The following is a 26259-nucleotide window of genomic DNA, read 5'->3' on the forward strand; positions in this document are numbered from 1 at the left end:
GTCTTTGGTTTCCTTTTACTTTTCTCCGCTTTCCTTTCTCCTTTCTCGCGCCTAAAATGAACGACGGAAATCGAGAGCGGTATTCTCGAGAGTACAGAATGTCAAGTACTCGCTTGCTTAATTCTGACGGCAGAGTATGATCAGAGCGATGGCATTTTGGTATTTTTGGATTAGAGTCATGATCAGATGCAGTCAACCCCATTGAGTCTGACACGTTGCCATATTTGACTGGATCAAACACTACTTGTCAAATCTTCGTTGATTAAAAATAAACCAAAGCAAAGGCATCAGTAGGTGAGAAAATTAAAAATTTTGTCCAACGTGGATCCCACCAGTTTTAATGATCAAATTTTTTGTTATTAAATTTATATAGGAAGGTATTATATTTATATTCTTAGAAATAAAAAATAATTTATCCAATTGATATGAGATGGAGTCATGCTATTGGTTCGCTAGAGGATGACGTGGCAAACTATCATTGGAAGCCTGACGTGGAGGACACGTGGTAATCTGAGGCAGCGAATACGGAATTGACATCCACGGGAGGAGGTATTTTGTGATTCCACGGAAATTTTCTGCAGAAACGCCAAGAAAATTCCCTATCTAAAAAAATTTATTTTTTCTCTTTTTCTCTTCTATTCAATTTCTCTCTCTAAAACTCTGCAGAAATCATAGAGAGAGAGAGAGAGAGCGAGGAGCTGTCGGAGGCCCTAAGTGAAGAAAAAGGAAAAAAAAAAGCTTCCGTTAATGGCGGTTACAGAAGTTCATTCAATGGCCTGTGCGTACTCATGTCCAATTCAATTTCGATTTCAGTTTTCTTTAATCTGATTTCATTTCAGTCCGTGCAATTTCCGAAACTTTCTTTTGTCTCCATCGCTTTTTCTCTCCTCCTTTTTTCTTTTTTCTTGTTTTTGAAGATTTGCGAATTCTAGGTTTTCCTCTCTCTAGGGTTGGGTTTGTGATGAGCGGGATGGAGCGGAGTGAGTGCTTTTGGAGATCTCTGCTTCGCGGTGATCCGTAGCGGTTGGCATTGGAATCTAGGGTTTTTGCTTAGATCTCCGTGTTTTGAGTCGTTTGGATTAAGATTTTTGTTTTCGGATCTCTGACTTGGAAATTGTTGGAGCTACGGTTGTAATTTGGAAGTATTTCTTTTTCTTTTTCTTCCCGATTGATCAATCCTGATTTTCTTATTGTTTACTATTTTGTTGTTTTTTTAAATGATTAATGATTTAAATGTGCATATTTGTTATAAGATTTGTGCGAACCTATTTTTACGATATTTGAAGTCATTTACCTACACATTATCGTTTTGAAAATGTGAGATGCCAATAGCAAAATGTAAGGAAATTGTTGGAGCTCCGGTTCTAACTTCCAACATTTATCTTTTCTTTTTTTTCTTTTTGCTTTTTCCTTCTGATTGATCAATACGGTTTTGTAAATTTATGCGAGGGTTGTTGTTTCTTAAATGATAAATGATTTAAATGTGCATGGTTTTTATAAGATTTGTGTGAACCTATTTTCATGATATTTGAAGTCATTGACCATCACATTGACGTTTTGAAACTTGGGAGATGCCAATTGAAATGGTAGAAATTAGTGGCAAAATGTAAATGTAGGAGATAGCGATGTTTCAAATGCTTTTTCTTATTAACAACATTTGGCATTTTCAAGTGGTTCTTGGGGTTCATATGCAACAGCACATAGCTGGTATTTGTTTTGTGTTGAATCAGGCATATAAAGTTGCTGGATGAATTTTGTTGATTTGGTTATTTCTATATTTATGTAGGTGAGATCTGTTGCCACAAAGCCTTTTTTGAAACATTGCACCTTTGAAATTTGGATATTGGTTTTCCCTCTAGTGTCCAACAATTGGCAAAATTGATGGGTTTTGTTATACTGTTCTTCCGTATGCCTCTAATATTTCAATTTGATTTTATTATATGGATTTTTTTTTTTGTATTAATATGTTGTTAATGTATTTCTCTTTCAGGGAACTGATCTGCATTAAAGGACTGGACGAGGATTTTTCTTCCCTAAAGCTTTAATTCTTGAAAGGCAAGGCAAGAGAACAGAAGTTGGAAAACTGGGAGAAGAGTGAAAGAGTAATTTGATGGTTTTTTAACTATATAAGATTAGATTTTAACCTTCACTGTCTGCATAACAACATTCAAAATTCAGCGACCAGGTTCAGGGGGTGACTTGCCCCAAAGTGGCGAGTTCATCCCTTTCCCTGTAGCCAGGAGGGTGAATTCCTCCCATGCTGTAACTATGGATGACGATGTGGAGAGTGGTGCTTTGGGGCCTTACCAAGATAAGCCAAGGATTTTCCCCAACATGCGGAGTAAATCTTACACCCCATTGGTAAGGACACTGTATCTGTCTTTGTAGTTAACATGTTTCCTCAGTTACTTATGTTTGGAATATTCTTACCCTTTTTGGTTCTTGGGGTAATACTATATTGCTGCCTGCCTTGATGGAGAATGATGGATTTGAATATGCTAGTGGAACCATATTGCTTTTTCTCAGTATGGTGACTTATCACAGTGTGGTTTTTTGTATTGAACAATGCTTCCCATTTATTTATTTTAATGAGGAATGACATTTATTAGAAGAGAAAGCACGAGATGGAAGAAGTCTTTTCCTCACTGCAGCCACACTCATCAATCCTGAGAGGAGGACACCTCATAACTTGTCTATGGCACCTGATAAGGAATTCCAATTTAACACTTCCTTTTTATCTTTTAGTTTCAAGTCTTGACCATGAAGAACCTTTTTGTGGGGATACACTGAAACTTCTACAAGCTCTTATGAGTTATCACAAATATTTTGATGAGTTTTTGTTGTATTGAGCAGGATGACATTTTCACCCATTAAGAGGCATATGTCCATAGATACATCAATAGCACTATTTTTTGGATTATATATATACACCACTTTACAATGTTTTACTAAAATTTTCACAATTTACCTAAAATAAATAAATGTGTGTGTGTGTGTGTGTGTTTTCTATAATTGAGGAACCTTCCATGGTCGACCCCTTTGAACTCTCCACACTTGCCACAACTAGCATCAAGTAATCCAAGGCATTTGACCAGTGGTAGAAAATGAACCTCTGTTTGAATGCCTTGGATTACTTGAGGCTGGTTGTGGCAGGTGTGGAGAGTTTGAAGGGGTCGACCATGGAAGGTTCCTCGGTTATAAAAAATACACACACACATTTTTATTTATTTTAGGTAAATTGTGAAAATTTTAGTAAAACATTGTAAAATGTTAAATCAACATATATAAATAACTTAAAAACATTATAAATAAAATATATCTGAAGAATATAGATGCTTGTGAGTGAGACCATGTATTATTAGTAGTTGGAAAATTGCGAAATATTAAGAAAAACTGTTGCAATTTTCTTTTGTAACTTTAGAAAAGGTTGCAACAGTTTGTTTGACAAAAAAAAATGATATTATACCATTAAATTTTTGTACAAGTAAGATAGCCATATTGACAAAGGCAGATAATTCCCCCTTCAAATGTTGCTTATGAGTTTGTTGCTTGGACCCTGTTGCTTTCAGTCCATCATAAGAGAGATGCACATTCTTAGGTCCTCTCATTATCAAAAAGCATGCTGGAGTTTAAGGTTTTAGTTCTAGGCCCTGTACTGTCCCCCACCAACTCCTTGGGAGGGAAAAATCGTCCATGTCAATCATCTAATCCCCCTGAAGGGTTGATCAGATCATATATATAATGGAAGTTCCACCACCTTCCCCAACCTCTCCCTTGTATGTCAGTGACTCTCAGACAACCAGATTTAAAGCACTAGAAATCTTGACAGTACACAGCTATAGGTGTCATGCAAGTTCCACTTCCTTCACCCAACATTCTTGGTCTTCATGGATAGAAAATGATAAGAAACAGACATAGGCCTCATCTCCAATTCCAATGAAACTTCCCCTTTTTGTGTTACCACAGCTTGAAATATCCGAAATTGGTCCACCATCACCCTGAAATCTAGCTACCAAATGAGCCTTTAAGATGTTTCAATGTCTTAAATCCTCCTTTGTCTGGCCCAAGGGAAAACTCTTCTGTCTCTTTCTCTTACTTCAAATCTACATCTAGAGGAAGAGCAGAGCATGTTCTTACCTGATTGAAATCCAGCACACTCCATTTTGTATCTCTGCTGCACAATCTAACCACTCAGAAATGAGGACTAGGTGCAACTGTCCAGATGTGTCTTGCCTCTTTCAGAATAACCTGTATTTAGTCCGTCCAATAATTTTGAAAGTGTTAATGAATCTCCCCCCTGTCAAATCAGATCTATCATCTATGTTATTTTTCATCTTCTTATTTTGGAATTGATGGAGGATCGCGAATGCCTTGTCATCTTGTTATTATCTTGTTGCTGATTTGTGCATTTTTAAAAAATTTCTTGTTTGGATAGCATTGACGAGTTGTTTTATGCAGATTTTTCGAATTTTCATGGGAATAAATGTCCGTGTGCTTTTTGTACTTCTGCTCTTGGGCTTGGGAGCTGTTTTTTATGTTGGGGCAAGAACTTCTCCAATCCTTGTGTTTGTCTTCTCAGTGTGCATCATCAGCTTCCTTTTATCAGTCTATCTTACTAAATGGGTACTAGCGAAGGACGAGGGGCCTCCTGAGATGGCTCAGGTACATTTTTCAATATATTGTTATTAGTAATAGTAATTTTTAATTATTATTGTTAATTTGTTTTTAATATAATTTTTTTATCAGATAATAGTAGTATCATTTTTTAATTATTACTTGCTTTATAATCTTGCTGAAGATCATTTTTATTAAGTTGTAGTTAATTAAACTGCACAATGATTTGCTTATCATGTGCATGTTTATTCTATCATATGTAACTTGCCAAGTTTGCAAAAATGTACTAGATACCCTTTTTGCAATTATGCATAAAATGGATTAAATACCGGTACTAAGTTTCTTTCTACAAGCTGAGACTTTGCAGAGGTTTGATTATTTGATCTGTATTTTAATGTCTGTAAGTACTGGTCTGGTGCATGTCAGGCGGATCAACTATTCAATACATGTTTTATACTAATTCTATTGAACTTTTGGGCTAATAGATAAGTGGACCTGTTAACTCAGTTTTAGATCAGGAAATTTTTAGACACCTTATTCTAAACCATATAACTCAGATCCCTGATAATGTCCCAGAAAAACTTAAATGCATTTTAACCTATCTTTTTGGGATACTCTCTCCTTACATAGGAGCTAGGGTAGAATTTGTAAATACTTGGTTAGAAAAGGAATGTATGAGTATAGGAGAAAGAAGTCAAATAAAGAAATAAGACATGAATCAACAACTTTGTAGAAGATTGTATGTAGGAGAAAATTTTTTATTATTAAATTATTTTTATACCAAAATTTATCTTCTTTTAAATCTAGATTTTCATTATCATCCCTTCATATAATATAATAAAATTAAAATTCTAAAATAAATCTATTTTAATTTATTTATGGGAACTTCATTGAATCAAGCTCTTTTTTAATTGGTTTATGTTGAAATTGATATATTTTTTTAAATAAAACTTTTTATTCATAATTCTTTTAAATAAATAAAATTCAAATTCTAAATAAAAATAAATTAGGCAATACACTCTTTTTAATTATTATAAACTATGTATGCTATTTAAGATTTTTTTTTTATTCTAAAATTTATTTTTGTTGATTTTATTATTAATATTGCATTAATTAATACTATATTTGGTTAAAGTTAGAAAGGAAAAATAGAAGCATAGAAAAATGGTGAATAAAACCTCTCATATTTAGTTATCCAAGGAAAATTTGAGATGAAAAAGATCAAATTGTTGAGAAATGCACTTTCCCTATACTTTCCTTAATTGTTTTTCTACCTCATGTTCCATGTCATTCAAACATAGGAAAATGATTTTCCTTAACATTTTTCCCCTTTTCCTAGCATTTTCCAAGAACCAAACATACCCTTGAAGAAAATATTACAATGAAGCAAAATAAACCACTACTTTTTATTATTATTAAACATTTATGAGATAAATGGAATGGGGTTGGTGCTCTAAAGAAGTGAGGGGTAGCTATGGTGTTGGGTTATGGAAGGCTATAAGGAATTTGTAGGAGTTAGTTTCTTGCAAAAATTCTTTCACGATGGGCAATAGGAGAGGGCTTAAGTTTTGGAAAGACATTTGCTATGGTGATGAGCCTTTTTGTGTCTCTTTCCCATCCTTATTTGCCCCAGCCAGCTCTAAAGACGCTTGGGTGGCAGATTTGTGGATGCACTCTTCTAAGGGGGGTGTTTGGATTCCTAACTTCTCTAGACCTCTCAATGACTAGGAGATTGAGACTATGGAGTGTTTTTTGTTAAGGATTCAAGGTAAGGCGGTGGATGTGGACGGGGAGGACATGGTATTTTGGGTGGAGACAAAGAGTGTATCCTTCTCTGTTAAGTCCCTCTATTCTATTCTTGAGGGAAGAAAGGTAGAGCCCTTCCCAACAAGTGTAGTGTGAAATGCGTGGGTTCCTCCAAAGGTAAGCTTTTTTGCTTGGGAGGCAACGTGGGGGAAATTTTTGACTTTGGATCAACTACAAAGGAGGGGTTGGTCTTTAGTCAATAGATGCTCACTTTGTTTTGCTCAGGAGGAGTCGATTGATCGCGTTCTCTTGCATTGGGGAAAGGCGAGGGTGTTGTGGGAGCTATTGTTATCCTTGTTCGAGGTGTGTTGGGTGATCCACTCTATAGTTAGAGAGACCCTTTTAGGGTGACATGACTCTTTTGTTAGAAGAAAGCGGAAGAAAGTTTGGAGAGCTACGCCTTTATGTCTTTTTTTGGACAATATGAAAAGAGAGAAATAGAAAATCTTTCGACAATGTAACCCTGAGGGGTAGCTCAGCTGGTCCGACCTTGGGTTTGCTCCCCAATGGTCACCAGTTCGAGTCCCCTCAAGGCCACTGGAGGTTTACTAGGTGGTTAACTTCAGGGCCCCGTGGGATTAGTTGAAGTGCGCGTAAGCTGGCCCGGACATCCACAGTTATAAAAAAAAAAAAAAATAATAATAATAATAATAAAAATCTTTCGACAATGTGGAGCCTTCTGTTTAAAAGCTGAAATTTTTGTTTTTGCGCAGCTTGTTATCTTGGACTAATTTGTTTATAGGAAATTCAACTATGTCCATAATAGATTTTATTGATTGGTTGGGGTCGGATTGAGAGAGTATTTTTGTTTTACCTATCCTTTTTGGTGCTTGTTGGTAGTTGTTGTATACATCATGTGTACTTTGGTGCGCCTCTTTTGGCGCTTTAATACTATTTTCATTTACCTATCAAAAAAAGAAAAAAATTAAACATTTATGAGATAGTTTTAGGGTATAATTAAATGATTAAATCAATATATAATAATCTAATTATACCCAACTCATAATTCATTTATTATTTATAATCAAATCATATTAGTGAACAACATAATAATAAGAGTGGTTGATTTAGAAGAAGTATATTGAATCCTTTTTAAATTAAAATTGAACTTCTTTGAAAAGAAAACCTTTATTGAAAAAATAAAATTAGAATTCTAAATAAAACTTCTATTTAATTGATTTCATTCTTATAATTAAAAATTTGGAGTAAAGACAAAATACTGGACGAAGGCTTAATACCAGTTTTTTCCGTAGTTGAAGATAACTGTTTAGAATGTTTTTAAACATTCATACCATTTTTGAAATAAAGGATAATTGAAAAATAGTTGTTACATTTCCATAGAAGGAAAAATAATAATGGTTTTTTTTTAGTTTTAACCATAACATGTGAAATTGTATTATTAAATCAAGATTTAATCACTGCACTCAGTGCATTTTTATCTCAATAGTTGTTACATTTCATTACAACAAAAAATAATAATGGTTTTTTTTTTTTTTTTCGTTTTAACCATAACATGTAAAATTGTATTATTAAATCAAGATTTAATCACTGCACTCAGTGTGCATTTTTATCTCCATAAGATATTATACACAATGCTTAAATTTTCAAGGGATGTCATATAAAATTTCTAAAATGTATCATTTTCAGACTTCAGCTGCTTCCTTTATTAAACTGTTAAATTATGTCCAACACTTAAACCTAAAATGATACCAAACACTTTTTGCTTTTTCTAATTCGGAACTAAAGTTTTTTAGTACTTAATTTTCATTTTGATCAAAAGTGACCTTAGTTTTTGATATAAAATTCTCCTTATTATTTGTGATGATAGAGTGAATGGTAATTTAACATTCTCTAGCATATTTATCAAATATGTTGTAGTTTTGTGTTGATCAGGTAAGTTGATGTTTATGTTTGTATATCCTTTCAATGACTTCAGAAAAAATTTGAGTCTCTTGTCATAAAAACTTTCTATGCAACTAGTTTGAGAGACATTTCTTATGAGGTGGTGGATAATTCTTGTCTCTGGTCTTTGAGATAAACTACAGAACCCTTTCATCAGGCATGGTTCTCTAAGGCTATTAATGTCAGTGTCACCAGGTGCTTTAAAGTCTTAAATTCAGGAACTCAAACATCCTTTAAAAGCATGAAGGGTGTAAGAAATTCCAAGCCTCCTTTTTATCATGGAGTTATAATCTTGCTGATCCATTTAGTTTTTATAGCTTCAGTAATGAAAGGGATCAAGATGGCTTTGCAACTTGTCATATCAAACACATGATCATCCTGTTATCAGTATTATTATCTGAGAATGACCAAACTTAAGAATGAAGTATTCTCATGGTTATAATTCAGAAATTCTTTGTGAACTTGTCCTGAGCTTATTATTCCACTTTCTAGATATCAGATGCGATACGTGATGGAGCAGAAGGTTTCTTCAGGACCCAATATGGGACTATTTCCAAGATGGCAATGTTACTAGCTCTTGTGATCCTTAGCATATATTTGTTTCGCAGTACAACTCCTCAACAAGAATCTTCTGGCATAGGAAGGTGATAACAGATTTACATATTAGATTGCATCTCTTCCACATCAATATTCTTGTGATGAACGATCCTGTTCTGGTCCTGTTGATACAGGTCAACAACTGCATATATTACTGTTGCTGCCTTTCTCCTAGGGGCTCTTTGTTCAGGAATTGCTGGGTATGTTGGAATGTGGGTGTCGGTACGTGCAAACGTTCGAGTCTCAAGTGCTGCAAGACGGTCTGCAAGAGAAGCATTGCAGGTTTTCCTTCATAGTTCATTATCAACTGAAAAACACTTTTTTATTTTTTAAGAAACTACTATATTAGCCCTTAAAGCCTGACTCAAGTGGCAGGGGTTTTGGGTGGGGATATGGGAAGAAGGTTCCAGGTTCATTTTCCTAATAGTGAGGAAAAAAATAACCCATCAAAATTTAAACAGGAAAATCTATATTTCTTTTGTAATAGGAAAATATCATGTGCAGATAGCTGTTCGTGCTGGTGGTTTCTCTGCCCTTGTTGTTGTTGGTATGGCTGTAATTGGTGTTGCCATCCTTTATGCCACATTTTATGTTTGGTTGGGCGTAGATTCGACAGGTTCAATGAAGGTTACTGATTGTAAGTAGTTTATTTGTTTATTTATTTATTTATTACCATGAAACTTATAATACTTAACTATAAAAACTATGAATTCATATGTATTTCATATCATCATATATGGAGTAGGAAATTGATCTATAGATAAAAACCTATTGATCAGTCTGCTAAAGAAACAGGAAATCAACTGAAAAAATCACTGAAAAGAACTTGTGATGTCTGCACATATATAACAAGTTTCTGTTGTTGATATTCTGTTGAAAATCATCAAATCTATCCTTTCATTAACACGTGACTTTTTCTACCTAGCCTTTTGTCATTGTTTGTGCATGATCTCTCACCCTCTCTCTATATATCTGTGTGTGTCTGCACTTGAATGGTGAATTGATTCATGCATAAAGGAGTGTTCATGAGTCTGACAAAGAAACAAGAAATCAACTAAAAAATCACTGAACTACACATATTTCTGTTGAAATCCCTTTCATAATATCTCTCTGTATGTGTATGTGTGTACATGTGATGTATCTATGTACATAAATGCACATCAACCAGTAAATTGGATATAGAGTAAGACACTTGCCTAACACTTATCATGGACTACTACCCTTGGGACCTCCTTTTAGACCACTGTCGATTTTGGATCCTATTGAAGTGAGATTCAAAATAGACTTTCCTCTTGTTAGTATTAGTATTCATGATAGGGAGGTAACTTGCCCATCTGAAAGGTACTCTTTCCAGTCTCCTGATGTATTACATGACCGCATTTGCAATCCTGAAAATGATGTGTAGAAGGCTCCAAAAGATTCAGAGGGACTTTATTTTGGAGGAAGGCTCATTGGAGAAAAAAAATCCAATTGGTAAAATGGGGAATAGTGCATGGAGAAACTAAGGGATGGTTTGGGTATTATGAGTGTGGTGGTTCTTAATAAAAGCTTTGCTGGCTAAATGATTGAGGAGAATTGCCGGTGGGAGCAATAGTTTGTGCAGAAAAGTCGTAGTGGGAAAGTTTGGTGCGAAAGGAGGATGGTGTTCTAAGGAGGTCAGGAAACTAATGGATCAACCATATGGAAAATTATTAGGAAGGGATGAGATGATTTCTCAGTCAGAATGTATATGGTTGTAGGAGATGATCAACAAGATTTTGGTCAGTTATTTGGTGCGGTGATACTTCTCTGAAAGATGGTTTCCCTCTTTGTTCAATTTAGCCACTCATAAGGTTGCAGGGATAGGTGCTTGTTGGGATTGAGGAGTTGGGCCTAGAGTAAATTGGATCCCGATATTTAGGAAGGTTTTTTCAATTGGGAGCTTGAGAGGTGGAATCATTCTTCAAGCCGTTACACCAAGAAACGATCAAAAGTGATGTGAAAGACAAGTTGTCATGGAAGGCTTCAAAGAAAGGGGTATTTTTGGTGAAATCCTACTTCAAGGTTCTGGTTGCAGGTGAGGCTACTTCTTTTCCTGTCAAAGAGATTTGAAGAAACAAAGCTCCTTCCAAGGCAGGTTTCTTTATGGGAAGCAACATCAGAAAAAATTTTGAAAATATATCAGCTGAAGAAGTGTCAATGGGTGCCAATTAATAGGTGTTGTCTATGTAAATGTATGGAGGAATCTACCGATCATATTCTGATTCATCGTGGGTAGATAAACAGTTTGTGGAGTTTACTCTTTGTATTGTTTTCTGTTTCTTGGGTTCTCCCCCATTGAGTTAAAGACTTGTTACTTCGATGGCGGGGTGGTTTCTTAGACAATAGTAGCAAGAAAGTTTAGATAATGGCTCCTTTTTGCATTTTCTGGATTATTTACAAAGAAAGAAACAGTAGAATTTTTTAAGGTGTGGAAGAATCTGTATCAGTGGCTGAAACTATCTTACTCAAAACCTTGCTATCATGGCGGAAGCCAATTTATACTTGTTGGATTTTGTAGATAGTCTGGGTTCCACATGGCTCTTCCCTTTGTTTTTTGTTTCCCCCTTCTCTCTCTCTCTCTCCTTTTGTTTTCCTTTTTATGGTCCTTGAATAATCCCTATGGATGGGGATGCACCCCCCTTTGTTGTTGGGTGACATGTTAATAAAATTCTATTTTCTTGTCAAGAAAACTGTACATATGTACATTGTTAACCTAGTTTACAAAATCTGTTGGTTTCCTTGATTTGGAGTCAGAATTTAGTCTTCAAATTTTTATTGGTAAGTAAGATGATCATGTTGAACAATTCTTTTAATAGGGCCACATCCCATGCGAAGTAGTATTTAGAGAACCCCTATGGGGAGCACCTGGTAACTACAAAAGAAGCATCTATGACACTTACCATCTACAAAAATCACAATAACCATATTCCCCCTCCATCATTCCACCCAGCAAAATAAGGAATTTAAAGAAAGAAAAAAAAAATAGCTGTGTAGGGACTGGAGGCTCATTATTCTCAAATTTGGCTCCCTCCAAATACACTAAAGGATGCTGAATGGATACACAGTGCAAATATGCTTCCTGCTTTTTCTACAAACTGACCTTGCCACCCTAATAAGCTATCTCAATTGACATTTACCTTGAATACTGTAGGAACTCCCTTAGCCTTACCAAAATGCTTTGGGACTGATTAGTGGTCACTTTATCTGTTAATGTGCCTATTTAATTATATGTTATTTATGTTTTTTTACATCTCTTTTACACCTACCATTTTCTTGAATTAGCATGCACATGTATTAATGTGGTGTAATCTGTTTATTGACTTCAATGTACTTCTTTCCCAGTGCCTCTTCTTCTTGTGGGATATGGATTTGGAGCTTCATTTGTTGCCCTTTTTGCTCAGTTGGGTGGTGGAATATATACAAAAGCAGCAGATGTTGGAGCTGATCTGGTTGGAAAGGTGGAGCAGGGAATACCTGAAGATGATCCTCGAAATCCTGCTGTCATTGCAGATTTGGTATCGACCTTCTCCTTAATGTTCATTTCTTTGTTTAAAAGCACTTGTGTTAACCAGAATGTTGCTTGTTGGTTTACATTTAAATTGGTTTCTTGTCCATTTTTATTCTGTGGCTTGTCACTATTTAGTGTGGAATTTGTTGGATGTTTGAATTGAAAATAGTATGAAAATTGGTTAGTGCAATTATTTTCTCCTTTAAAGGTAGAATTTTCAATATTTTATCTTTGTTTTCTGTTCATGTTACCTTTGTGATAAATGCTAGACAAGCTATTATGGCCAAGTCAATATGCATTCCCAAGATGAAATTTGGCCTTCTTGTGAATGTAAAATCTTCTTACTGCTTCCTACAAATTGCAAAAGGTTTTTTCACATGCCATCTTTCATGAGCAATTACTTCATTTCCTTCCAAATTTGGGGATAATTTATGGTACGATATGGGTTATGGTCCCAGTTTGACGGTAATGCTCAGCTAATTTCACTTGCATTTGTGCATTTTTTTTTTGCAGAAATCTCTTATTTTCTTGAGTTCCTGCTCATGTTTGACCACCTCTTTTTGTCAATTGTGGTGATGATTCAGGCTTCTTAAGCACCAGATTAATTTAGGGATGCTTAATTATGTTTTGCTTCTCATTATAATTGTCTGTTATCTTGTCTGTGGGTCTGTAATGATCTTGCTTCACTTGCAAACAAGTGAGGTTAATTCATTTCTCATAGGTACTAATCTTTATTCCAAATGGGCTGGCCTTGAACCTTAACTGGTCAGATGCTGAAGTCATCTGAACTTTAGCAACCTTGAAGAACCTTTCTTTTTGTAGGACCTTGGAGGGCCCATAGTAGGATCCAACAGATAATAATCTGCTTCTTATGTAGATTTGTTTCATTGGTGCATTTTTCATGTCTTTGCCTTTTTTCTAAGGGAAAAATGTATGTCCTTTCCATAACAAGAGTTTTCCCTCTTCTTCATTTGAAGGTTGGAGACAATGTTGGTGATTGTGCTGCTAGAGGTGCTGATCTGTTTGAAAGTATTGCAGCTGAAATCATCAGTGCTATGATACTGGGTGGAACAATGGCTCAACGTTGCAAGATTGAAGGCAAGTACCTTGGTCTTGATGTTTAAAGGAAGTGCCTTGCTTGATAGAGGTTTCTTTTGTGTAACATAGTTCATGTTCAAGAATGGAGAGAGATAGAGAGACTGTGTGTGTGTATGGGGTGGGTGTGGGGAGGGGAGGAAGGGCTGGTTTAGGTTGAAGATATCCATGTACTTCCTTCTCATATTCTTGCTATGTTATCCTTATGGTTTTTGAAATTGAAGTCCCTGATATGCTTCTGACCTTGAGCTTTGGAGTGATTTCTGTTGCAGTTAATTCTCCATAGCTAGTAGCAGATTACAATTTGTAGTGTTTTTTCATTGACTGTCAATTGTCTGCTCTCCAAACAAGTTTATACTAACCTAAACTGTGTCCCATTGTTGAATGATACATCTGATCGTGCTTTGACCTTTGCCATAGATCCATTACTGCTTTCGTCGGTTTGTTTGTTTTCTATAGATTGATCCTTTCAAATATTGATTATGTTCATGCAGATCCATCTGGTTTCATCCTGTTTCCTCTTGTCATTCACTCTTTTGACCTGGTAATATCATCGGTTGGAATATTTTCAATAAGGGGGACACGTGACTCTGGAGTGAAGTCACCTGTCGAGGATCCAATGGCAATTCTTCAGAAAGGATACTCCATTACAATAATTTTAGCTGTTTTGACATTTGGCTTGGTAAGATTTCATCTACCGTCTGAAAATGTTGGCGTTCTTCATAACAGTTGATTGTGGCTGCTGTTTTATCCGTCTTTCATCCTCAAGAATATTGTGATTGTCTTTCTCTCTAAAATTGATCAGATATTGGAAGCTTGCAATATTTTACCTACTGTGATTATCATTATTATTATTATTGTGTGTACTGATGCATGTTTTTGTTGGTGACTGTTTGAATTACCTTTACAGTCTACCCGTTGGCTACTTTACACCGAACAAGCACCTTCTGCTTGGATGAACTTTGCCTTATGTGGATTAGTTGGAATTATGACAGCTTATGTTTTTGTCTGGATCACCAAGTACTATACTGACTACAAGCATGAACCTGTTCGCACTCTAGCTCTTTCTAGCTCCACAGGGCATGGGACCAACATAATAGCAGGTGTCAGTTTGGGTCTGGAATCTACTGCTCTTCCTGTCATCGTCATTAGCATATCTATTGTCTCAGCTTTCTGGCTCGGCCAAACTTCGGGCCTAGTGGATGAAACTGGGAACCCAACTGGTGGGCTGTTTGGGACTGCTGTTGCAACAATGGGAATGCTGAGCACTGCTGCCTATGTTCTAACTATGGATATGTTTGGTCCAATAGCTGATAATGCTGGTGGAATAGTAGAGATGAGTCAGCAGGTAGCCATTCTACAACTGAATTTTTCAATAATGTTGGCTGAATCAAAAGGAACTTTAGTGCTTTGTTTTTAACTTGATACAAAATGCTCTTACAGCCTGAAAGTGTTCGGGAGATCACTGATCTTCTTGATGCAGTTGGGAACACCACAAAAGCTACCACCAAGGGATTCGCCATTGGATCCGCGGCACTCGCATCCTTCCTTCTGTTCAGTGCTTATATGGATGAGGTGTCAGCATTTGCTCATGAACCTTTTAAGCAGGTAAGTGGACACTACTTTGATCTCTTCATCGTGTTTACATTCTCTAACTCACTGCTTTTTTATGTTAATCACCTTACAGGTTGATATTGCCATTCCAGAAGTTTTTGTTGGTGGGTTGTTGGGCTCTATGCTTATTTTCCTATTTAGTGCATGGGCATGTTCTGCAGTTGGCCGGACTGCTCAAGAGGTTGTCAATGAAGTAAGAAGACAGTTTATTGAGAGGCCAGGTATCATGGTGAGTATGATTCTCTATAGCATTTTTATGGTTTATCATGAATGTAGGTTTTAATTTTTAATTGATGCATGAAATTGTTTTAACATGTTTGCTACAGGACTATAAAGAGAAACCAGACTATGGTCGTTGTGTTGCCATTGTAGCATCTGCATCTCTGAGGGAGATGATAAAACCCGGTGCTTTGGCTATTGTATCACCTATAGTGGTTGGTGGGTCATCTGCTCTTTGTTCGTTAGCCTTTTGTCATGCTCAAGAAAAAATTGTTGTTATTGTTGCTCTAGCAGTTATGGAACATCATGTTTTTGCATTCCAGTGGTGAAGATTGTCTCTACATTCTGTACTACTGGGGAGCTCGGAACATGTTAGGGTGGTGCTCATTAAGCTGCCACATCTATTCAAAATAAAGAACTGACAATTAGGAGGTTTTTAGAACTCAAGTTTTGGTTAATGGGGCTGTGGAATGTGAATTTTTTCTGGCATTCTCTCACCCTCTCTTCTCTTCTGATTAAGTGCATATTTCTCAATTTCTTTCTATTCATTTTCTCAAATATTACTGTATCTAGCTTAATGCATTATAGGATAACATACACTAATATCTAACTCGTTTTTCCATACAATAGAAGTGTTTTTAAATGAACGGTTTGGTTATGCCATCCAGTAATTTCTTAAGCATCTATGCATTTGTACCTGTAAATGCTTATATCTGGCATAGACAGTTGTCTAAAGGTCTCTAACCTTCAACCTTTTGTGATTGAGTGATCTTGCTATTTTCGTTTCTTGTTTCGTTCGGTTATTTTGGGGCTTTCTCATCTTATGTTTATATCCCTTGCAGGCTTTCTGTTCCGGATTTTGGGATACTACACCGGACATCCTCTACTCGGGGCTAAAGTTGTGGCTTCAATGTTGATGTTTGCAACAGTTGCGGGTATACTTATGGCCCTTTTCCTGAACACAGCTGGTGGTGCCTGGGACAATGCAAAGAAGTATATAGAGACGGGCGCGCTTGGAGGCAAGGGAAGTGATGCCCACAAAGCTGCAGTTACCGGAGACACGTAAGTCTCATTCCTGCTTACTGGGGGGTAGTCAAATGAATTTCTTGCTCCTCGTTTGTTAATCCAAGGGTCTATAGCGGCTGTTGGGTAATGTTTTCCAAAATGGTTTAAAAAAATATAGGGTCCATTTGTTAACTATTCTCAAAAATAGTTTTTTGTTTTTCAAAACAAAAAAATAGGAAAATATATTTGATATAATTTTCTGAAGACTTTTAAAAAATTATTATACAAATATGAAACACTATAGATAAAAATTATTTTTAAAAACATAGAAAACAAGTTAACATTCAAGTTCTCAAATAGGTTTTTATTTTACAAAATATTAAAGAATATTTTTCAAAAACTATTTTTCAGAATTTGAGAACCATTCCTGTGAGCAATTATTAATTGTACAATTGGGAAACAAAATTCTATTAGGAAACCCAAATATAAATGGTAGTTTTTTCTGACTTATTTTCCATGAAGTCACTATGCTTTCAAAATCAACTTTCAAAAACCTGTTTTTAGTAGAAAACCATTTTCAAGCATTCCCTAATTATTGTATTTCCAAAAATTACATAACGCCCATTTTCCTTGGTGTGCAGTGTGGGAGACCCCTTCAAAGACACGGCTGGACCGTCGCTCCATGTTCTAATCAAAATGTTGGCAACCATCACTCTGGTCATGGCACCGGTCTTTCTGTGAGAAGAATTGAGGCTATATTTAATCTATTTTGGTAAATACGGTACCCATTGCTCTCTTCGAATCATTTTGATATCTTCTTGCAAATATACAGAGATAGGTGGATGTAACTCAATTAGAGTGCCTGAATTTTCTTTCTTTTAACTTGAAATAAGAGATGTTCAATAGTTAGCTTTTATCAACATTCTTTTATAAATATGCAGCTAAGTGTCCGGATTGATGGATCAGTAGATCAGTTTAAACCCTTAAAAACGCCATGTCAGAGCAATCGTAAGAGTCGGGAGAAAGTGTATGGCTTTTGATCAAATCATCAAACCCAGTAATGTATTCTTTTCTATTGTTTATCACTCTGTGGAAGTTGATCATGCTTGTACTGCATATTTTGGAGTTAGGGAGAGTGGTCTGCCATGCATGTTAGACCACTCATTAGACTGATTAGGGTTGATTTTTAATCCAAGTTTCCATCAATCTTATTTTCCTTAGCTCGGGTTTAATTCAAATTAATTTCTAATCAAATTGCCCATCATGACTCCATTTAGTAAAATCAAAATTATAAAATTCACTCAATTTTTCTACCTTCGCACAAACTCTTTTTTCGTTTTTAAACACCTATACAACCTAAAATGCCAGTCTGTTAAAAAATGCCATTCATATTTAGGGGTGAAATTTAGACATAATATCTAGACAATAAAATTTATCTTAAAAAGAATTATGTTTATTCACCCTAAAAAAAATTATAGAGGTTTAAATAGTGTCAATTGAATTATATTTTTTTTTTAACTCAATTCAACTTGAAATGCGAAAAAAAGAAAAAGAAAATAATAATAATAAAATTCTCACCTTATCCTAAATCCAAAGACCCCCAATTTGAAGGGTTTTATACAAGCCCCCCAAAACACTGCCTCTCTGGCCCAAAACCCTAAACCCTTTCTCTAGGGTTTCTCTGTTCATCTCCTCCATTTTCTGAGCATCAATGGAAAAACCACTAACTCCATCGGCCATTCCCTCCTCTCAACCACCGCCACGAACACAGAAGCGAAAGCTCCCAACCCCAAAAGAGCTCATCGCCCACTACGAATCCCAGGGCATGGAACCTCAAGAAGCCTCCCTCAAAGTCATTGACGACCTCCAAACCGCCCTCTTCCGAGTCATCTCCTCCGGCCGAGGCAAGAAGGACCGGTTCACGATGGACGCGTCTCGGAAGCTCGACACCGCCAACGCCCGCCTCGCCATTCTCGAGATGAAGCTCGATTCCAAGCCTGGATACCCCCAAACCCTAGCCCTAGGGGTCGCTTCCGCCGGAATCGCCTCCGCGTTGCCTCACGTGTTTGGGGCTTTCTCTCAGATTTGGAGTTCTGTTAGGAGTGCCAGTAAGTGATTTTTTTTATTGTCAATTTTCTGTTTGGGAGGTGGGAGAGAGGAGTTTTGGTGACAGTGGATGTGGCGAGGGTTTATGGGCTCTGTTTGCTTTCTGAGAAAAATGCAGGAAAATGGAAGATGTCATTTGGGTATTTACTGTAATCCTATTTTAAAAAAAAAAATCAGAAAGAATAAACCAAGCTGATTTGGAGTTCTGTTAGATCTGGGAGGAGTTTACAGTTTGGTTTTCGAGAAAATGCAGGAAAAGCGAGCATGTCTTGATTTAGGCAGGAGGGAAAGAACTTTTAAATTGCTGATGTGGACTTAATGAAATATTTGAGTTTTATTTTTTTATTAATTTTATTGAAGCGTTATTAATTTATTAATACAATTAGAAAAAAATTAAAATAAAATATTCAATAACAGATCCCAATATAATAATTTTTTTTTACTAATTTTTACTTGAATAAAGCTTCAAAAAGTTTTAGGCTTTTTTTGGGTTCTTAAAAATGGAAAAAGGATGTAATTATGTTTGGCATGGAAAAAAAATTAATTTTTTTTCATCTTGGATTTATTATGAATAGAAAAATAGCAACTATAATTAAATTAATTTAATGCATATACATAATTTAATAAATTTTTTTGGATGTGGAAAAATGATTTTCTTATACTTAGGTGAAAAAGAAAAAAATTTAAAAAAAATACCAAGAAAAAAGAAGTAAAATTGTTAAAGAAAAAACAATTCTAGTTTGTTTAGTGAGAAAAGTATGGAGAAATGCATTTATGAACAATTTAGTTTTATTTTTCATATATATTTTTATATTGTCAAATGGGAGGAAATTTTAGGTTTTGCTTGAAAATAATTCTAAAATATAGTTTTTAATTTTTTTTTTTTTACAAAAATGTTTTATAACGTTTTGTTTCTAATCGATTTGCAAATTTGAAATACTCTTAAACTGTATTTTATATTTTTAAAAATGATTTTTATATATAATGTTTTATTTATCATATACATATATTTGTTCTTCAAAACGAAAAATAAGAAAACCATTGTAAAATAAGAAAAATGATTGTAAAATAAAAGAATGAGGAGAAGAAAAGACAAATAAATAAACAAAAATATTAAAAAATAAAATAAAATATCTCTTTGTAATTTCCTATGGGAGAAACCTTTAATAAAAGATTATTCTATTTTTTTTATATTCTAATTTCTCTTTTTTATTTTTTTTCTCCTTTCATTTTATTATTTTATAACAAAAACATGTTTAATAACTATTTTCAAAAGAACATTTTTAGTTATTTTCATTTGTTTTTTAAAAATTATTTTAAAAAGTAATTATATAAATATGGAGAATAATTAAAAATAAAGTACAATATATAAAAATTATTTTTAAAATATATTTAAAATATAAAAATATTTTAGTTTTCAAACAAATTTTTGTTTTACAAAATATTATAAGACAATTTAAAAAAATATATATTTTAAAAAATGGTTTTTGAGAATAAATTTTTAAACTGTTCTATTTTGTAAAATAAAAGTCTATTTAGGAACTTTAAATATTCTTAACATATTTTTTAAATATATTTTAAAAATAACTTTTATATGTCATGATTTATTTTTAATCATTCTTCATATTTCTATAACTATTTTTTTAAATAGTTTTTAAAAATAATGAAAACAACTTAAAATAACTAAAAAATATTATTTGAAAATATTTTATTTTCTATTTTTAATAACAAAGAACTATTTTTTATTTTCTAATTAATCAAACATGTTTTCCTATTTTTTGGGCTCGGAGAATATAAAGTTGTTTTAAAAAACATTTGCCATACAAAACCTAATGTTCTTTAGGTATGGCTCGGAAACACATACCTATTTGTGACCTCACTTTATGTGGGTATGAAATGTATCATGCATCTCAATATCCAAACAATTGTAATTTTGGTTTTCTCAAATAAAATAAACTAATATAAGTAGTTTCATGAAAATAGCGCAATATTTGTTTGATATAATTCTAATGTTGCTCCATTAGAGTGGAATAATATCTTGTTAATAAATTAATAGAAAAAGTAATGTCTAAGTGTATACAATTAGCGAGATAAATAAATACATTAATAACACTAAGATATGATGCTTTAAAACCAAGTAATTTTTTTTGCAATTTTTATAAGGGTGAAATGAGTCTTTTTTTTCACTTCAAGTGATCGAACAACCATGAAAGAACTTAAAGGGTGTACTTTATACATATGAATGAAAACTCTTCAAAATTTTCTTAATGTATATTAATTAGTGTATTAAAAAATTATTTGGAAAACGCTCGATTTATAAGTTGACGCAAAATTTGGTTTTTCTAATATCTTCTATTTCAAATTGGGAGAATTGTGTTTTGGGCCCAGCTGAGCCCAAAAATTAACAATTGGTCCATAGATGTTACAAAATTAAGCCCACCACCCAAACAAAGTCTCAAAATTAATAAGTAGGATATCCCATGTATAATTTGTTGAAAATGCCCTTTGTTGGGTATTAAAAAAAAAAAACTAAAATCTACGTTGGATTTCTCCCTTTGTTTTCCCCAAATTGGAGTCTACATTAGGTGTTTTCACATTCCCGACTTCGTCCCTCGCTTTCGCCCAAAGAATGCCCTAATCCTCTGTGCCAATCTTGTTATCTTTCGATCTCGTATTTCTCGGCCATCTGATTTTAGGTGTAGGCAATGGAGTTTTTCATCTCCATCAATCCATTGGCGTCGACGATCCCCACTAGATTTGGGCTCCATGGCGAAGTAGTTGATAGTTGAGGTTAGTAGGTTCAACAATTTCATTTTATGCTTCATTTCGGCTATTCGGACCATTTGATTTCAGCCTAAATACATTACCCTAATTTCTCTCGCGATTTCAGTTTGCCATATATTGTTCCCTCATCGATCCCCACTGGTGGTGCCCTCTATGCTGAGCACTGTTGGATATTTGATATTAGGTGGGACTTTCTGGAGGTTGCTTGTTGTTTGAATTGAGGAAGGAGCTTCTCTTACCATCAGGTAAAGCAGTTTTTTTTTTTTTTTTGAAGCTTAAACCTCGTAACTGATGTTTTTTGGTTTAACATATATTTTTTATGGGTATTTTTTTATTTAGCATTATGATTATCAACTCTTTATTTTGTGTGGATGACTTGATCTCTTGATAGCCATCTTTCATTCTGGGTTATGGTGTTTCTAAGACATGGCTCACAGTTTGAAATAGCGAGGATCTTCATGGGTTAATTGCAGCTGCATGTCGTGGTATCAACAGTTTTTGTTTAGATAATTATGTTTGTGTTCAATTTACATGATTGATAAGCTTGACATGGAAAACCCACTTCTTTTTATTAACCTGTGATGTCACCATGATTGACTTGTTTCTCCATCAATATGACAACCCACAATTGACATGAACGATAATGGTGATGATGAAGATGACATAAAAATATTTTTTGATTTTGCCTGCATTTTACTTGGTTCACTGATGTTTGTTTGATTTAGCATTGCATATTCATTTAAGAAGTTTGTTTTATACGTGCAATTTGATTCTAATATATGATTAGTCAATGCAAATTAATTTTCCTTTTGCAGACATATTTTTCCTCATTTGGTTCAAATAAAATCTTTTAGCATTATATTGACTTCCTCGTGTGGCCGTCTAGTTAAGTATAATAGTTCATTTGTTAACTTTCTTCGATAAAACCCAAGTTCTAGTGACCCTATAGTATGAGATATTGTGGACTACTTAGTATGTGTAAATAGATTATCATTTCCAACTTCATGAAATCTGTAGCTAACATGAATATAAATGGCAAATAAAGAAACAAATCAGTTCAATGACCCTTAATTCTATTAAATCAGACCAACAACTAGGGATTAAATACATAACAAATGAATCAAGCGATTTCTCATTGAAATCCAAAATGGTTTCCAACAATCATTCTAGTGCATAAACACCTCCTTCCATGTTTACTATTCACTGATGTTGAATATCAAACGCATGCAAGTCAATATTATTTTCAGCATATAATTCAACCAGAATGAAATTTAGAGAAATTTGAAGCTGACTATTGAGCATGAGTCAAAACACAAACCACATAGCCATCATTTGTTCATTTATGAGTGTCAAAAGTAAGTGTGATGTTCCCATTGGGATCCAGAGGGTCATAGCAATCTGAAAAATAAAGAAAGAGTCAACCAACTTGTGAAAAAACAGAATAAGTGAAGTAACAAAAAGAAAAGTATATGTATAAATGATGGTTGATAAACTTGACATGGCGACTAATAATAATGTCAACTTCAAAGCAAAAGCCCACATGGGAGAAAAGATCAACCCCATTTTCTATAATATGCATAATTGTTTGTTCTATAATATGAAATTTATGCTATATTTGTATAGGTTGATGGATGCAACTAATAGGATATATTGTTACATTTTTGTGGGAGGCAAACTTGTCCAAAAAAATGATGGGCAATGGGAATATGTGGGTGGAAGAAACAAAGTTATTCACATATATAAAGGAATGTCATTTGAAGAATTCACCAAAAAAATCTTAGAGAAATTCAATATCTCCTTTGACACGATGAAAATGCACTACACCCTCAAGTTCAACCCCAAAGTCATCCAAGATGTAGAAGATGAGGATGACTTGGATAACGTGGTTTCCCACGGTGATGACTTTGCAAATGTATACCTAGTAGACTTACCCTGTGTGGAAGCCATTGAAGCAAATATATCGAATACAGAGTTGGCATTTGGGTAATGGACTTTAACATGAATGTCTATTTAAAATATTGTGAATATCAATTTTGCGCATCACGTAGTCTAATTATGTTAATGTATGTAAAATGTAGAGGTCCACCTGCGACATTTCCTTCCTTTAATGCATCATGCGATGCAATTCCTAATACTATGATGCTATCAAGAGGTTTTGCGTCGCGCTATGCAGATAATGAGTACACCCCTTTGGAATCGATTTGTTTTCGTCAGACAATATTAGGGTCAAGACATACATTTAAAAATGCTGAGGAGTTTCACAATGCAATTTACCAGATGTCATTAAGTGGAAGGTTTGAATACAAGTACAAAAAAATTTTCCCTACGCATATGTCTATAAAGTGTTCGGTTGAGGGTTGTCCTTGGAAGATAACAGCTCACGCTGTAGAAAGAAATGTCATCTTGCAAGGTCATACTTACCAAGTGAATCATAATCATATAGCTCAGGATGAGTGTTCATCTGAGGTCAAGGTTTCTTCAAAGAGAGGCACGAATGTTGTTGAAGATGTGTTTAGAACCACTCTAGACTATCTTCCCCGTCAAATTTGTAAGGATTTTGAACGTGATCATGGAGTTCAATTGACATATAACCAAACATGGCACCTTAAAGAGAATGCAAAAGAACGCATATATGGAGCTCCACGTGAGTCTTACATGTTTGTCCCTTGGTTATGCCATAGGCTAAGGGAAATCAGCCCCCACACAATTGCAGAGTACACTTCCCATGAAGGTCACTTCATGCAATTGTTCATTGCCCATGCATTTTCAATTCAAGGGTTCATCATGGGGTGTCGACCAGTATTGCTATTGATTCTTGCCACCTAAGCGGACCATATAAGGGAGCTCTTTTGTCCGCCATTGCATATGATGCAGATGATGGAATGTTCCCTCTAGCCCTTGGTGTGGTCAGTTCAGAAAATTATGAGGACTGGTATTGGTCTTTGGAGAAATTAAAGGGGGTCTTAGATGGTAAAAAAGTTGTTATTATATCATATAGACATTAGGGAATCTTGCTTAGTGTTTTCGAGTTGTTCGGGATAGGAAATCATGCATATTGTTATCGACATGTAAAAGAAAACTTTTATAGCTTCTTGAATAAGCAAAACATTAAAGGAAAGAAAGGGAAAAAAGATGTTTTGTTACTTTTGGACAGCATTGCGTATGCTGGATTGGATATAGACTACAACGAGGCATTTGAAAAACTTATACGTTTCAATGACAACCTCGCAAAATGGGTTGCAGAAAACAATCCCGAACATTAGGCAATGTCAAAGTTTATTAAAAAATGATGGGATAAAATGACAACTAACATTGTAGAGTCCTTCAATGCATGGTTAAGAAATGAGCGTCACTAAACAATTTATACGTTATTGTTAATGCACATGGATAAGCTTGTAGCCATGTTGGACACCCATATGCGTGGTACACAAAAGTGGAAGAGCGTGGTTGGACCGAAAACTGAAGAAAAGCTAATATCAAATATCATGAGGTCCGGTCCAATTAGTATGTTGCCCTATTTAGGGGGGACGTTTAAGGTGTTTACTGGGGAGGTTTATTTGGTCGTTGATATCAATCAACGTACGTGTACTTACATGACATGGCAAATGTTCGGCTTGCCATGTTTACACGTATGTGCTGTCAACACTGAGACACGAGGTGTATGAGTATATTAACCCATGTTTTCATGTCTCCACGCAACATTTGATTTACTCAAGTCAATTTCAACCATTACCAATACACAATATGCCGAAAGTTTGTGACGATGGGAGTTTACAAGATTGCACGGGCAGCTTTTTTCCTACTCTCCAACCCCCTCATGTGAGACGTCCTCCAAGAAGACCCCGCCGACGCATTGAGTCACAGTTTAGTCATAAGAGAGCAATTCATTGCTCTCGATGCAATGACATAGATCACAACCGCTCTAAATGTAATAATTCGTTGTCGTGACATGTGCCTTTTTTGTGCTTATACGATTCTCATATTTTGTATCATCCCATACATTCTATTGTAGGGTATATGGTAGGGGGTTGTTGATTTTCGTTCTTATGTATTGGCCTCGTTATAGGCACGATGCACTATTTTGTTATTTTCATGATTTACAATTGTTTTGATTAACCAAATTAATTGAAAGTGCAATTTGAATGTGGTTTCTTTTCACTTGTTATTTAATTCCATCAGTGTGTCTACATTATCAAGCATTTCTGGTTGCACCTATTTCAATGTGTCATGAATTCCTAACACATACTAAAAATTGTCTTTCAATTTGTCTTCAATGAGATACACTTGTTACGCACATTGTAACCATTCTAATTATTATCTACTAATTTATATGATCAGTTGCCAATAGGATAGTAGTTCATACACATGTTTGCTTCCAAACTGTTAGCGCTTTCCTAAATTGCCATATTTTTCTTTATTTCATTTATTTTTACCTTATAAATCTGAATATGGTATACCATTACCAAATTTATCCAATTGATTAATGGTACGAATAGTCAAATGACATTTCCTTTTATTATTAGTTTCTACAGGTTAGCGATAACTACTATAGCACCAATTTGAAGTTACTGGTTCTCCCAAGGTTCAAGCATACAACAATAAATTCATTCTTCAATGGCCACTGCGGAGGTAATGCATTATTTCTTGTTTTTTAATTTTCATCACTTATTTCGGATACTTGATATTTTAACCTACTTAACACAATTACTTGTTATGGGTGTTAAAGATTCATTATTACATAAACATCCACTAGTAAATTATTCATCCACATTATTTTGTTTGTTAGTTCATTCAATTGTATTTTTTTTTTACCACGTTTATGAATTTATATTGATTTTTTTTTTTTGTTGATTACTAAAATTCATGTGTAAGATACTAATGATCTCCTACAATTTTAATGTAGGCCACCAGATTGTTCACACGTTGTTCATCTTCAAGATTCCTAAAACTATGCAACAGGCTCCCAGTTGAGAAATTGGAAGTGGTTT

General features: G+C 34.6%; 2 protein-coding genes across 7 annotated transcripts; both read left to right on the forward strand.

The window, feature by feature from the left end:
• The first annotated feature begins 563 nt into the window (after positions 1–563).
• LOC100247980 (pyrophosphate-energized membrane proton pump 3) lies at positions 564–17466 on the forward strand. 6 transcript variants are annotated; one of them, XM_059739764.1, is made up of 17 exons: positions 590–778; positions 949–1142; positions 1787–1906; positions 1991–2361; positions 4459–4662; positions 8815–8966; positions 9054–9201; positions 9424–9556; positions 12283–12455; positions 13426–13546; positions 14038–14225; positions 14454–14891; positions 14987–15151; positions 15231–15386; positions 15484–15595; positions 16219–16438; positions 17023–17297. In XM_059739764.1, exons 4-17 carry the CDS (start codon positions 2269–2271, stop codon positions 17120–17122), a joined length of 2403 nt encoding a protein of 800 aa, XP_059595747.1. In that variant the 5' UTR covers positions 590–778; positions 949–1142; positions 1787–1906; positions 1991–2268; the 3' UTR covers positions 17123–17297. The 6 variants fall into 6 exon arrangements, with proteins under 6 accessions (XP_010655288.1, XP_010655291.1, XP_059595748.1 ...); XM_059739767.1 differs by having other exon boundaries at positions 949–1042; XM_059739766.1 differs by having other exon boundaries at positions 949–1023.
• A 420-nt stretch (positions 17467–17886) lies between these two features.
• Positions 17887–18698, forward strand: LOC100242841 (uncharacterized). Its single transcript, XM_002265859.5, has one exon. The coding sequence runs from the start codon at positions 18093–18095 to the stop codon at positions 18495–18497; it is 405 nt and encodes a 134-aa protein (XP_002265895.1). The 5' UTR covers positions 17887–18092; the 3' UTR covers positions 18498–18698.
• Positions 18699–26259: the final 7561 nt, after the last annotated feature.

This window comes from Vitis vinifera, chromosome 9 (assembly GCF_030704535.1).
Source record: "Vitis vinifera cultivar Pinot Noir 40024 chromosome 9, ASM3070453v1".
Taxonomy (NCBI): domain Eukaryota; kingdom Viridiplantae; phylum Streptophyta; class Magnoliopsida; order Vitales; family Vitaceae; genus Vitis; species Vitis vinifera.